At 38.7% G+C, this 14,184-nt stretch overlaps 2 protein-coding genes across 8 annotated transcripts; both read right to left on the reverse strand.

Moving 5' to 3' along the window:
• Window positions 1-4,132: 4,132 nt before the first annotated feature.
• Window positions 4,133-9,075, reverse strand: LOC121992608 (putative pentatricopeptide repeat-containing protein At5g59900). Of its 7 annotated transcripts, none has more exons than XM_042547103.1 (4): window positions 6,127-9,075; window positions 5,478-5,644; window positions 4,768-4,901; window positions 4,133-4,545 (listed from the first exon to the last, which is right to left on the reverse strand). In XM_042547103.1, the coding sequence occupies exon 1, from the start codon at window positions 9,057-9,059 to the stop codon at window positions 6,276-6,278; it is 2,784 nt and encodes a 927-aa protein (XP_042403037.1). In that variant the 5' UTR covers window positions 9,060-9,075; the 3' UTR covers window positions 4,133-4,545; window positions 4,768-4,901; window positions 5,478-5,644; window positions 6,127-6,275. The 7 variants fall into 7 exon arrangements, with proteins under 7 accessions (XP_042403037.1, XP_042403033.1, XP_042403036.1 ...); XM_042547099.1 differs by having other exon boundaries at window positions 4,133-4,568; XM_042547102.1 differs by having other exon boundaries at window positions 4,133-4,901; window positions 5,478-5,635.
• Window positions 9,076-9,896: 821 nt separating this feature from the next.
• Window positions 9,897-11,751, reverse strand: LOC121990258 (short-chain dehydrogenase TIC 32 B, chloroplastic-like). The gene is made up of 8 exons (XM_042544429.1): window positions 11,584-11,751; window positions 11,183-11,414; window positions 10,949-11,028; window positions 10,716-10,869; window positions 10,548-10,626; window positions 10,373-10,457; window positions 10,243-10,289; window positions 9,897-10,158 (listed from the first exon to the last, which is right to left on the reverse strand). The coding sequence occupies exons 1-8, from the start codon at window positions 11,699-11,701 to the stop codon at window positions 9,988-9,990; spliced, it is 966 nt and encodes a 321-aa protein (XP_042400363.1). The 5' UTR covers window positions 11,702-11,751; the 3' UTR covers window positions 9,897-9,987.
• Window positions 11,752-14,184: the final 2,433 nt, after the last annotated feature.

Here is a 14,184-nt window from a genome sequence, read left to right on the forward strand (position 1 = left end):
CGTTGGCAAAGGATAAAGCCCAGGATAAGATTTTCCAGGGGTTATAAAAAGACCCCTGGACCTAAGAAATATAATATAACACTTGTAACTGAATCCTCTTGAGTTCTCTGTAATTGAGTGTGGTAACTACTGTAAAGAGGCTTCTCCGCCTGAAGGAGAGTTTAGTGCGCTTCCAACTTCCTTAGATTAATAACCTCCCCGGTTGTAACCAAGTAACCCTTTCGTGCCTCTTTTTTTTCTAGTCATTTATTTTGTTTATGCAAGTGTTGATTGTTTTTAAGCTATAAAATCAAGAAACGTTCATTTAAATTTTACAAGGCTATTCACCCCCCTCTAGTTGGCTGCCAAGGGACCAACAATTAGTATCATACCAAGTTCACTTCAAGAGGACTAACCGTCGAATGAAGCACACGAGATGATCGAACCGAGCATCTACCCACCGAAGTTCGAGGGGGAATTCGTGAGCTGGAAGAAAAAGATAAAGGTATTCTTTAAAACTGATTTCAATTTGATTTTAATAATGAAATTTGGTTGTATAACACCTGAGGGCAAAGAAGAATACCAATGGACTAAGAAGGAGTAAGCCAACTTCGTGGTAAACGACAAAACAAAGTTCCATCTACTGAGCATCTTACTATCATAAGAAGTCAATCGGATCGGAGTCTACAAGTCTACCAAAGAGCTTTGGGAGAAATTCCTGAAACTACACGAAGGTACGTCTGAAGCCAAATTTGTGAGATAGGATCTGCTTAGAAACTGTTCTAGGGAATGCGTTAAGCGTGTACCTTAGCGAATATCAGTTGCTTACCTTTTCTCCGATATTGGTGAGTCTGGTGACGAGCTCCTTGATTTTTGAGTGAAGGTGTGCAATAGTTTTGCCTTCTTCTAGTGAAAGTAACTGGGACACCTTCAAATTTATAATGATTAGTTTTTTATTATGTGCTTCTAACTTTCAAAATTAGAAAATGTACCTAAAAATTTAAAGATTTGAGATGTTAAATCCCAACTTTGAACTATATTGACCAGCAGACCATAAATTTGTTGAATATCTTGTATGTCCAAAAATACAACAAAAGAGGTTTTTTTTGTTTCGATCATGTAAATGAATTGACCCATGATCCTGTGCTTTCATTATTGGATGGCCAAAATAATCATTAAAGTCACCTAAAATACTGGTGCATTGGAGTTTATGACCAACATCAACTGATAACTAAAATTATTCAAAGTGTACATTATTAACATAAATAAATAAATGTACATATGCATAAATAATGGTTCTAAGATTTTGACATTGATATAACAATTTGTTTTCTAACTTCTATGTCTTTATCAATATGTTGGGGTGGTGCTAGTTTTCATATTATAGTACCACATTAATGTTGGTTTTTTAGACATATACTAAAACACGTTGGTGTGGCTTTTATGTTTTTTTCTAAAATTGGGTGGTGCTGGTTTTAAGAAACCAACACCACATTAGTGGTAGTTTTCGAAAACCAGCACCAATGTGTCCATTTTTTTAAACTAGCGCCAATGTAGTAATCAATGGGTTTTTGAAAATCAGAATTTGTTAGGATCGATTTGTAGCTAGAAGGGGGGTGGGGGGTGAATAGCTCGCTCGCTTCATCTTGTTGATCTTTTGCAGCGGAATACTCTCGAAGCAAGCTCCAATGCTAACAATATGGATTTACTTGTTATTATCCACCTCAAGAAGAGGTGACTAATCCAAGGATCCGACCCTCACTCACTCATCCACTATATAAAACCTCCTTCTCAATAACTACCGGAGGCGGAGAAGCCTCGTACAAACTCCCACAATAAGATACAACTCTATACAAGAAGTAAATACAAGTGTACAAATCAAAACCTCTTCTTGCTAGATCTCTTGTTGATGAAGATGCCTCTGGACAAGATGGAAAGTGCAATAATACTTGTCTTCCACACTCGAAGTCCGACGAACAGTGGCAGTGAAGGATCGTGTAAGCACTGCTGAGAAGAAACCTCGCCACGAGCCTTATACTGTGCGCTCCTAGGGCTCCCAATCAATTGGGTTTGCTCCCAATTGATTGCCACATCAGATCGTAGCAATCTCAGCCGTCCAAAACATGTATCTAGCGCAACGGTCGTTTTCCAATCAATCGGTTAATCGATTGGAGAGGCTAAATCAATAGACTGATCGATTCGACCTTCTTCTATACTTCTCACGACCACACGAGAAAACTGGCCCCAATCGATCGGTTGATCGATTGGTGGTGCCCAATCGATCGGCTGATCGATTGGGGACCATTCTATTTACACAATAAACATCCCCAATTGATCGACCAATTGATTGGGTTGTTGTTTATAGCAGCATTCTCCCAATCGATCGATTGATCAATTGGGCTTCGGTCCAATCCATTGGATGATCGGTTGACTACCCTTGACTTGCTCAAACCAAGCTCAAGGGTCCCTAAATCCAACATCCGATCAACCGTGACCTATTGAATCTCCTCATGCCTAGCATCCGGTCAACCATGACCTGCTGGGACTTCTTCACCAAGTGTCCGGTCAACCCTTTGACCCACTTGGACTTTTCTTCTCGTGCCAAGTGTTCGGTCAACCTTGACCCACTTGGATTTACCGTCTCGTGCCAAGTGTCTGGTTCTCCATAACCCACTTGGACTTTCACTAGATGTCTGGTTACCCTTGACCCATCTGAATTTCCTTGTGCCAAGTATTCGGTCAATCCTTTGACCTACTTGGACTTCCCAATACCAGGTGTCCGGCCAACCTTGACCCACCTAGATCTCCACGTGCCTGCTTCACTCACCAGGTCTTTCCTTCTGCCTAGCTTCACTCACTAGGGCTTTCCATCTGCCTAGCTTCACTCACCAGGACTTTCACCTAGCTTCACTCACTAGGATTTTCACCTGGCTTCACTCACCAAGATTTTCCCTTGCCTAACATCCAGTTAGGACTTTTCCAGTCAAGTATCCAGTCAGTCTTGACCTACTTGACTCTTTTTCATATCTAATTGGTCAGTCCTTGACCAGAGGGGAATTGTATCAACAATCTCCTCAATCGGACGATTGCATCTGCAATCTCCATGTATTGTCAAACAAATCCAAACATCACGACTCAAACTTAAGTCAACTCAAGTTTAGTCAACCAGGTCAACCTAACTCAGGGGATATTGCACCAGCAAAACCAACATTGGTACTGGTTTGTAAATATTAGCATCAATGTTGGTGCTGGTTTGCAAAAACCAATACCAATGTGTAGTCAATTGGTTTTTGAAAATCAATGCCAACATTAGTGCTAGTTTTTGAAAACCAGCACTAATATTGCAATTTTTGAAAACCAGCATCATGTTCTTCAAAATCAAATATCAAAGTGTTCTCACAATGATTTTTAAATAGCTAGTTCTTAGAAAGTACGATAGGTAAAAGACAAACACTCAACATACCTTCACAACACATTTTTGCGTCATTCTGAAATACTAGTAAAAAAAGAGAGGAGAGAGATGACTAGTATAATTGTGAGCGAAAACCCTAACTCAATCGGTGTGAGCTTAGAGTAAAACAATATGACCTATATCTAAGGTTGGAAGCAAAGGAAGACAGGAGCATATAAGAGATGAAGAGGATTTAGGGCTTTCATTCTTGGGAAGAGAGACAAGCGAAGGAAGATAATGAGCAAAAATAAGCTCACACGAAGGAAGAGAGAGATTAAAAAAATTCTAATTTAAGCTGCGTTATCGACTCACATATGTTGTTGTCCATATAAAAGTGTGCAGATTATATATATATATATCATTTTTCTTTAACATTAATAAATTCTCTATAAAATTAATCAAATTAGGCCATACTAGATCAATCAATCCACTCGAACCGACTAAAGCTTAAACCAACTCTGCAGTCTACCACTCAACCCAACCAACTCACATGGACCTACTAGCCCACCCAACAAAATCGACCTCTTCGACTCAACTTGGAGAAGTGAAACATATTATCCATCTATGCACCAACATCAAAAGTTGCCCTTCTTTCTAAAAAAAATTCATGTAAAATTTTCATTAGAAAATATTTTAATAAACCAAAACATTTTACAAGAAACAATCAATTTACAAGAGATTAAACTACTTTCAACCAGCATGTTCAATAGAATCTCATCACTTTTTAATAAAGTAAGAATATGAACACAAACTAGGAGGAACCCCTTTGAAATCAAAATAGGAACAGTGATCAAATGATCTCAAAAACAAAGATGCCCTTTCTGTTTTTGCCGAAATACAATCTTCAAGATCAGCGTGGAGCAAAGCAAGGATTATTGTGAAGATTGGCGTAGCAACTTTGATCTCGGATGAATGCTGATATTCCAATTTGAGATCACCTCGTGTTTTTGGTTTTATACCGGGTGCGCCATTGCTGGAGCAAACATAAAAACTTGTTTCCGGATGACTACAAACTGAAGCACTACTAACAACAAAGTCTATGCTGGGTGTAAGCAGAAACCATCCATGCTTTAAGGGACTGGCCAACTTCCAGGCAGTTCTTCTGATGTTGAATCCTGTCACGAACTTGAACTTGGACCTTTCAAAAACGTGTGATGTAAAATTACTGATAATGAACAGAAAATCTTCCAAAAGTTCGGCATGGATACTAATGATCAGGCACCCTTTATCCCAGTGGTTTCGAGTTGGCCATACTAAGCTTATATATTCCACCATTCCTATGCCTCATGCAATGTGCACATACTGCTCATGAGCTGAAAGAATGGAAGAAGACTTACCATACAACAAAATGGCAGCATAGAAAATTCAGTGGCATTCCAGGCAACGAGCAAATTCTACGAATCTTGAAGCCTTCAGTAATGTTGGACATATACTTGAACATTGGCTTGGTCCAACATGAGCCACGTTAAATCTGCACTGAGACATTGTAAAACATTTAAACTTCCATGTTTGATTATTAAGAACTATCACCAACATTTGCTCATATCAATTAACAAATCTAAAATATCTAGTCTCACCCTATATTTCTGTAAAATGTGAACATCTTTGTCATTGATATAGCCATCTTAGGATATCCATAGAATCCTAATCATTAGCATAGTATCAATAAGTAAAGATCATTATGAGTTTATGATCGTAGCATGAAGAGAACTACCAAGCGGGATAATATGAAATTTCAAATTCCATGCAAACTGAGAAACAGTTCCAAACAGTGTGTGTGATATATATATGAGTTCCGCTGAAGTCTAAATCCAATTAATCATAGGATACTTTAACATAGGCACATCTGGAAGTAAACATGTCTACTTCGGGCATTCTAACCCTAGGGTCTAAAATTTTGCTGATGAGATTGTCTTGACAAGTTCAAAAGTTGTACCGGAAGACCACATCCAAGTCTAGTAAGATATATCATTAGCATCACCCGGGACTATGGTGCGATGGTAAGCAGTGTGATGGGATGCCTAAGCAACGAGAGTTCGAATCTCACCCAGAGCACATTACACCTGAGGAGTTCAAATTACTTGTGACACTGGGTGCCCGCCAAGACCCATCTGTGCTTCCCGATTTACCTTGATGGCCAATGGAAAACATCCGTGAAGTCGGTCCGGTCACCTCCAAGATTAGTCAATCGTAAAAGATAGATACCTGGATTACCTAAAAAAAAAAGATATATCATTAGCAAATATATGTATGTCAGGTTCAAATTTTCCAGCTCTGTGGTATTTGGTTCAAACACTTTGAATAGAAGAAAACTAGAATACTTGTATGAATATCGTGAATTTTATGGAGAATGCATAAAATTTATTTGTCAAGACCACACAAGTGTTCTTATCATGCTAATTTGAAGTGTCAATTCTTTTCAGTCTAATCCAACAGAACTATGACAGATATCCTTTCTTACTGCACTGTCTGCAGAAGCGATAATGATAAATCTAGAAATTATCTTCAAATACCTTCCTAGTAATGCTAGCATAACATCTACTGAGCCAGAACCACACAAGGTGTCTAGTTTGCTTAAATCATCATTCTAAATTCTAGATTGTATTTGAGCACAAAAAACATCGGAAAGTAAGTGGTTCTGCTTTATTTATAAACACTTACTAAACAACCAGCAGATAAATTGGAAAAAAGAAAACCTGAATTAGGAGCTCTCTCAAGTTGCAAGAGCTAAGATGGCTTTCATTCAACAGCCTGAGAAGTTTCTCGTTGATGTAGCAGCTTAAATTAAGCACCACTGAGCAATGTATTAACTGAGAACATTAACTTGTAAGTCATTCTAAAATGACTACTCCAGAAATTTCTGCTCTGCTTTAACGGCCATCAAGCATATACCATGGAGAAGGGAAGTGTAGGTTGCCCAATTTGGCTTTACATGCCCTCTGATCATATCATCATACAGAGTGGAAGCTGTAGTAATCTTATCGTTTATGATGCAGCCACGGATAAGTACATTATATGCGACTGTATCAGCTTTCAACCCTCTCCTAAGCATCTCATTCCAAAGTTCAATTGCTTCAGTTAGATGGCCTCTTTTGCAGTACTCATGAATTAGGGGTGTATAACTTATGCAATCAGGAGAGATATTATTTCCTATCATATGATGAACAATGTTAACAGCTTCCTGAATCCTTCCAAGTTTACTGAAACCTCTTATTAGAAGGTTATATGTTACCGTGTTCGCTAAAAGTGCACTAAGCATCACTTGATGCAGCATAACAGCATGGTCTATATTTCCTTTTCTTGTAAGTAGGTCAAGAAAAGAGCCATATGTAAGGCTGTTAGGAAGAAAACCACTAACTAGCATTTCTTTACAAAGTGTCAGTGCTTCATCAAACCGCCCTGCTTTACATAAACCATTTATTAGTGCTGTATATGTCACAACATTTGCTTGACATCCAAAGGCAGCCATCCCATTCCAGACAGCTTGTGCTTCGGAGAACTTCTCTAATTTTGAATACGTGTCAATCATATCTGTATATAACATGATATCAGGCTTAATACCTCTAGTGACCATCTCTTTGAGTAGTGAATATGGTCTTACTTTATCCTGCTGCTTTAGAGATCCAGAGATCATCACACTGTAGCAGACAAGGTCCATGTTTACCCCCCTTCCCACCATCTCTTTCCAGACATTGTGGGCATCATCTATTTTACCTTCCTTGCGAAGTCCATGAAGAAGAGCACTACAGCTCATCTCATTCAATATACGATGCTCATTGTGCAGATCATTCACAAACTCCTTAGCTTCATCCACTCTACCTGACATACACAAACCAGTTATCAAGGACCTGTAAGCATAATTGTCTGGAGCAATGCCCCTCTCCAACATCTGATCATATAACTGGAATGCAGTTGTCGTATCCCCTATCGAACAATACCCTTCTATCATGACATTGTAAGTCACATTGTTTGGCATCACACTACATTCTAACATTTCATTGAATAACTTAGCAGCTTTGACCATCAATTTAGCACGACAAAATCCACTTATAAGAGCTGTGAAAGTATGAGTATTCCATGACAACCCCTTCTCAGACATCTGGTGGTGAAGCTTTGAAGCACCATCCAAATCTCCTTCCCTGCAGTACCCAGTGATCAAAGACGTATAAGTAGATTCATCTGGTGCCAATTCTTTATCAATCATCTCCCTGAAGAGATCATTTGCTTTGCTCAAACTTCCTGATCGACAGTGTCCATTAATCAAAGAATTGTAAGGGTGAAGGGTGATACGTAAACCTTCTGACTTCATTTTATCAAACATCTGGAGGGCCTCATCAAGTTTACCCCTTTTGCAGAAAGAATTGATCAATATTGAATAAGTGACATCGTCCGGAAGCAAACCTTTTCCCTTCATCATTGCGAAAAGCAATTCTGCCTCCTCAAATTTTCCACTTTTACACAAAGAATTGATTAGAGCATTGTAGACAAATAGATTGGGAATCATCCCAAAGTTACCCAGCTTCTGAACCATTTCAAAAGCCTGTTCTACCTTGTCCTGCCTCCTCAAAGCGTCTACCAATGTCGAGCAAACAGCTTCATTTGGTAAAAATCCTAACTTGATCATCTCGTTGGTCGTTTCTGAAGCCATGCTCAACTCCTCCAACTTGCAAAATCCGAGCACCAAGGTGCAATAAGTCACGTCGTCAGCCTTCAACCCTTTCCCTTCCAATGAGTCCTTGACCTCCATGGCTTCAATGACCCTTCTGTTCTTGCACAGGCCATGAATCAACACATTGTAAGGAACGACACTAGAATTTGATCCAGTAGCCTCCATCTGTGCGATTATTGCTTTAGCACCATTCAAATCCCTCAGTTCGCACAAGGCTCTCACCGCTGCGGTGAAGATGAAGACGTCAAGAGAGGTTCCACACCTGGTTACCTCGTCGAACACTTCGATTACCAGATTGAATCGCCGAACCTTAGCCAACCCGTGCATGACGTCGCTGAAGGTGCGGGGCTCCGGGATAACCCCGCCGACGACGGATAGCCTGAGAACGGAGAGAGCGTCCATGGGGCGGTGGATCTGAAGGTACGACTGGACTAGGAAGTCGAAGGCGGGGGTGGAGCCGAGGGCTCCGCAGAGGCGGCAGGCCTCGGCGATCGAACGGAAGGCGTAGGCGGGAAGGACATCGGGGAGCGATGCGAGGGTTTGGAGGAGGGAGGAGGCGGGCCAGCGGAGGCCAACGCGGATGAGAGCGTGGGCGAGGAGGGCATAGGAGAGAGGGGAATGCGAGAAGCGAAGGTGCAGGCCAAGGAAGTTGAAGAAACGGAGCGCGACGCGTGGTTCCACAGAACTGGATTCGCCACCGAGATGGAGGAGGAGGAGGCGCTCGACGTGGCGAGGGCGGAGGCGGGAAGCGATGAATGGGGAGGTTAGCGCGGCGGCCCAGGTCTGAGGGTGTGAGCAGACGATGTCACGAAGTATCTTAACAAATCCTTCTTCACGCTCTTCGTCGACTCCACCATCTTCGTGGATTCGGTGGAGAGGCGGCGGCGCCGCCGCCGAGTGGGCGCGGTGGAGGAGGAAGAGAGCGGGTCGGAAGAGCGGCGGAGCACGACCCGATCTCATGGTTCGAGCGGAACCGAACCCATCTTAACTGACTTCAGCTATATATATACAATTCACTGTGTACATGGATGGAAAGAGGCGGATGGGAGTTGCAGCACTAATGCCCCGTTTACTATGACTGACGAATGAATGACCAAGTAATTAGGGGTGTTTAGTTGATGGGTTTGGGAATCATAATAAAAGATAATGTTTGAATTGTGAATTTGGAATAATAATTTGAGAATGTTTTCAAATTTATAGGAGTCATCAAAATTTATATAACTAGATGAGTTTCATTTCCATTTCTATTCGCATTCTACCTTACTATCAAATCTATACTCATAGTCATTCCAATCATTTAACCAAATACCACCAGAATAGATTAATCTTCCCTCCTTAAGCCTTTGATATATATCATTTTTTATGGATGGTCCTGTGACTAGGACATGAAGTGTTCTCAACTTAAGATCTGCGACGTGCGACAGACACTATTTTAAATATTAGTAATCATCATGATTTATTTATGATTTATTTTCTTCGTATTTATTTTGGGACGAATTGGGCCCTAGGATGAATTGACGGGTGTACCCGGCCTTTTTACCCATTTTGATGTCTATCATTTAAAATAAATTATTATTAAGATTTTAAAAAATAAATTAAAAATAATAAAATAAAATTGATCCACTCTCTCACCCAATTAAGCCAACTTTATTCCTTAAATAACTTTTTATTTCTTAAACCATTATAACCAATTAAATAACAAATACTTAAAAATTATTTTCATGATTTATTTATTTATTTATATTCTACTGTGGAACGAACCAAAAAAACATTTTATAGGAATAAACGAACCCTAACTAACGAACTGACATCATAATGCCCCATCAACCATTACATTATTATTAATCATACATCAAATAAATATTTATTATTATTATTTATTTATTTATTATTGCTGAACTGACTTAACTAGGTTTTTACTGAAGTCCCAGAGCTTTCTTGCCAATGCTTCATCCCTTGCCAATTTACTTGGCAACTCTTCATTGCAGTCGTAGAAGTACTTCCCTGTCACTCCCTTAAGGCTTGGATGTAGTGCGACAAGGCACGTTGTAGCTGCTCCCTGCCGGTCGGTTCGGTTATTAACCGATTGAGTCGAGAACGAACTGGAGATTGTACAGTAAAAAAGAGATTATCTAATAGATACCTGTGGGATATTCTTCCAAAAGATGTAGCTGAACACTTTCAAAAACCCTGCATGAACATATCAATTTCCAATTAATTTCCCCTTTTTTCACACTAATTTTTTTCTTTTGGAGGATTGAGGAAGAACATACTAATTAGTTGAAATGAATGCCTCATCAAGTTTGTCATGATCAACCCTGGATGAACTGAATTTACAGTAATATTTGCACCTTCTTCCTGTGTTTATTTTTTGGGGAAAAAAATCAGCAAATAATTAGTATATTTTTATTATTATAATGATAGATTTATTTTAAAAAGAAAGTATACCATTAGCCTTCTTGAGAGTTCATTTGCATGCAGCAAATTGGCTAACTTAGACTGTCCATAGGCCTTCTTGTCTGAGTACCTGATGAGGCAACACAAGAAGATAGACGAGTGGATCAATAGGTTCAACCACTCGACTCAACTAACCGAGAATTGTTGCGGCAGACTCACACATTCTTATCGTTGAGCTTGTCGAACCGGATGCCGTTTGGGTAGGTATATGTGTGAGCAATGGAGGATAGATTCACAATTCGACCTTCGATCCCTGTTTCTCTTGTTGTGCTCTTCATTTTCTCAAGAAGAAGGTTTGCCAATAGAAAATGACCTAAAAATGTTTAAAAAAACAAAAAATTATCAAAAAATAATGCCTTTTTTTTAATGAGAAATACATCGAAAAGTCATACCTAAATGATTTGTAGCAAATTGGAGCTCAATTCCATCCTCTGAAAGTTGAAAAGGGCAAAACATAACACCGGCATTGTTTCTGAAAATTAATTTAAATGCAAAATTTAGTATTATCGTTGTCCATCTTAAGCTGGAATAAGAACAAGAATAAGAAATTTAATTAGGTTAATGATTTCATTTTAGCATTAGTTTTAATCAAAAATTAAAGTAGAATTAGCTCCTAATGAACATACATTAGTATATTAAGAGGTAGGTCCATGGAAAGGAATTCATCTGCAAACTCTTTGACTGACTTCAGTGAGCTCAGATCGAGCTTCAAGATGTCAACTCTCGCTGACGGCGACGACTGCAGAATGAGCCTCTTCGCCTCGCTCGCCGCCTCCATGTTTCTCGCCGCGATGATCACACGAGCTCCTCGGAGCGCAAGAACTCGCGCAGTCTCTGTTCCGATCCCACTGGCTCCTCCTGAAGCAAAAAAGATAAGATCTAAACTAATGAGATTTTTTTCCATACCCCTTTTTTGGTAGAATTCGAAGTGAAGATTCAAACTTTTGGTGGATTTGAAGTAAAGATTAGAACTTTGAGGTTAAAGATTGAATTTTGGGTTGGAAAAAGGGTGAAAGAGTTAGATCACCGGTGACTATGGCGGTGAGGTGGGAGGCGTCGACGCCGGCAGTGACCAGCTCGGCTGTGGACGCGGATCCGAACCCGCTAGGACCGGGAATGCCCGTTGCCAGCCGGAAGAGTCCCATGGTCGCCGGCGGCGAGGTGGACGGAGATGTGGAAGGCGAGGAAGGATGGCGAGGCGGTATTTATGATGAGAACTGGATATGGTGCGGTGGCGGTGCCGCGGTGGGGCGTGGATCCTTAGCGGTATGAATGTGGGCGGTGAAAGTTGGGTGAGATTAAATTTTGCCTCCGTTTCTCCCGGAGATGTTTCGGCCACTCGATTACAAATTACGCGAAAGATAAACCCACGTCATGATTGGCTCGCTTCGGGAGCGGGTGGGTGGTACCCGCTTTTCGTAAATTGAATGTCACGGGCATTAAAATTTAATTAAATAAAATTATCATTTTATAGCAAATAAGTAATATATTAACATTTTATTATCTAAAATTTCTTGTAAAAAGGTTAAGGCACAATTACATAACATTTTTTAAAAAAATAAACAATAAAATATTAATTTTAGTTTAAAATATATATTTTTACTATAATATCAAGTAAAAATATAATAAATGTCGCATACATTTACATCTTATTAAAATGTTAAAAATTCATGCAAGATTTTCCAAAAAAACAAACTGTTATAAATTATAATGTGTAACTCAAATGTAAGAAAACTCCAGGTCACTTTTGGCAGAATCTTATAAAAATATTAATTTTGACACATTTTTTTTTAAAATACACTTAAACAACTATTTAGTGAAACTATTAAATGGTGAACAAAAAAGAAACCTTTAATTGAAACTCAAATGTCATAAATTTTCAAATAAAAACTTTATTGTCACCCAAGTAATGAAACAATCTATTGGCTAGGGAATGATATTATAGACGAAAGGAAGTCATTATTATTCGATAAAAATAAAATATTGATAAATCTGGGTGGCTAAATCTGGTCACTCATAAAATGAATTTGTCTAGCTAAAAATTAATCAAGCTAGTTAAAAAATTAATTAGGTATTATTTTTGAAAATTAAATATGAAAATAGGTGACAAAGAATATAATACTCATAAAATATGATATTACCCTAAAAATTAGATATAATGACCTAAAAATTATAAAAAAAAAAAAAACTTATTCTATCTAACTAGAATCTAGTCATTTAGCATTGTCCATAAAATATATAACTTCATCTACATCTAGATTTTAAATATATATATTTTTTATATTAAACTAGCAAAGATCCTTGTCATAATTCTCTATAAGCAATATGATATTTAGGATTGGAGGAATAAAAATTAGATTGTCCAAGTTTCAAGAAGGTTGACCTAATGGGGGTGTTCATGCCCATTAAATCCTAATAAATAAGGAGTGGGTGTTGAAATAATTAAGATAAAAGTGAAGATTAATAGTTAATTTTACTATTTTTGTGGGACCAATCATTAGGGAATTATTTAAGGACTAATTTAATGTGTTCATGGAACTTGGTTTTGGCATTAATTACCAACACCGACAATGTAGAGCAAGTAATTTGTTGATAGAAAGAATATAGGCGACAAATAATCATAAAGGTCTCATTTATTTCTCATTATCCTTAAAATTAGGAGCATCCATTTTGAAAAAAAATATTAAAAAATGTCTCATTCGAAAAATACCTTATTTCAATATTGCTATAGTAGCTTTTATATTAAACAAATCATTAATTTACTCAAAATTACTAAATAATTATTGATCCTGTCTAAATCTGACGAGATGAAGCGCTAGTGCTCTGATGGATAAGGATGGTGAAGAAGATGAGTCCTGAGAAGCTAAAGAAGCTCCGGTGCGGTGGATCTCCTACAAGACTCCGAGGGATGATTAGGAAGGTTGATGAAGAAGATCCCGGTATTGTAAATCTGAAGAATGAAACATCCAATGAAGTAGATTTGAAGAGGATGAAGAAGAACTCCCGTGAAGCAGATCTGCTAGAGAGAACCTCGCCTACGCACTACGAGATCCGCCAACAAAGCGTTAGTGACCTAAGACCGGGGTGGAAATCCTTGGCTAAGTCCTCCGACGCTCAAGTCAGTTTCCTCTCTTGAAGATGGAAGAAGAAGAAAAGGAAGAAGAGTAAAACTGAAGTGGAATTAGAATTTGAGTGATGAAGTTCACCTCCCTCCTGGCCAGTGAAGAGGATTCTCCTTTTTATACCACCTCATATAACCTCCGCAGTCATGAGGTGGAACCCGGTTCGTTAGAGTTTGTTAGGAGATGACGTCATCTGCAATAATAGTTCAAGGAATCTTTTTGTACCTCAGATGTACCTTCTTTGTCGTTTAGTTCACCTGCAGAAGTCTCTAGAAAATATTTCCGGCCAAATGAAACAGGTTGTCATATGATCACATATTGTTCACATATCATTAATATAACAGATGTATTTGTATATTGAGAATATTTTCTGTTAAACTAATTTTGGTCAAGTATATGTAAAGGATGTAACAAGGTTATTTATGCCCGCCCGAATTTTGCCAGGTTGATCTTATACTAATAGCCTTAGAAAAGTGCGTGTTTATATGCCCGTCCGGGATTCTATT

Source organism: Zingiber officinale, chromosome 6B (genome assembly GCF_018446385.1).
Source record: "Zingiber officinale cultivar Zhangliang chromosome 6B, Zo_v1.1, whole genome shotgun sequence".
In the NCBI taxonomy this organism is placed as follows: Eukaryota; Viridiplantae; Streptophyta; class Magnoliopsida; order Zingiberales; family Zingiberaceae; genus Zingiber; species Zingiber officinale.

Bases quoted from the DNA above. Each gene is read 5' to 3' on its own strand.
- LOC121992608 (XM_042547102.1), bottom strand. From the start codon at position 9,059: ATGAGATCGGGTCGTGCTCCGCCGCTCTTCCGACCCGCTCTCTTCCTC.
- LOC121990258 (XM_042544429.1), bottom strand. From the start codon at position 11,701: ATGGGACTCTTCCGGCTGGCAACGGGCATTCCCGGTCCTAGCGGGTTC. The intron at 10,627-10,715 runs GTGAGTCTGCCG...TTGCCTCATCAG, and splicing joins AAGCTCAACGATAAGAATGT to GTACTCAGACAAGAAGGCCT. The intron at 10,458-10,547 runs GTATACTTTCTT...AAATAAACACAG, and splicing joins AACTCTCAAGAAGGCTAATG to GAAGAAGGTGCAAATATTAC.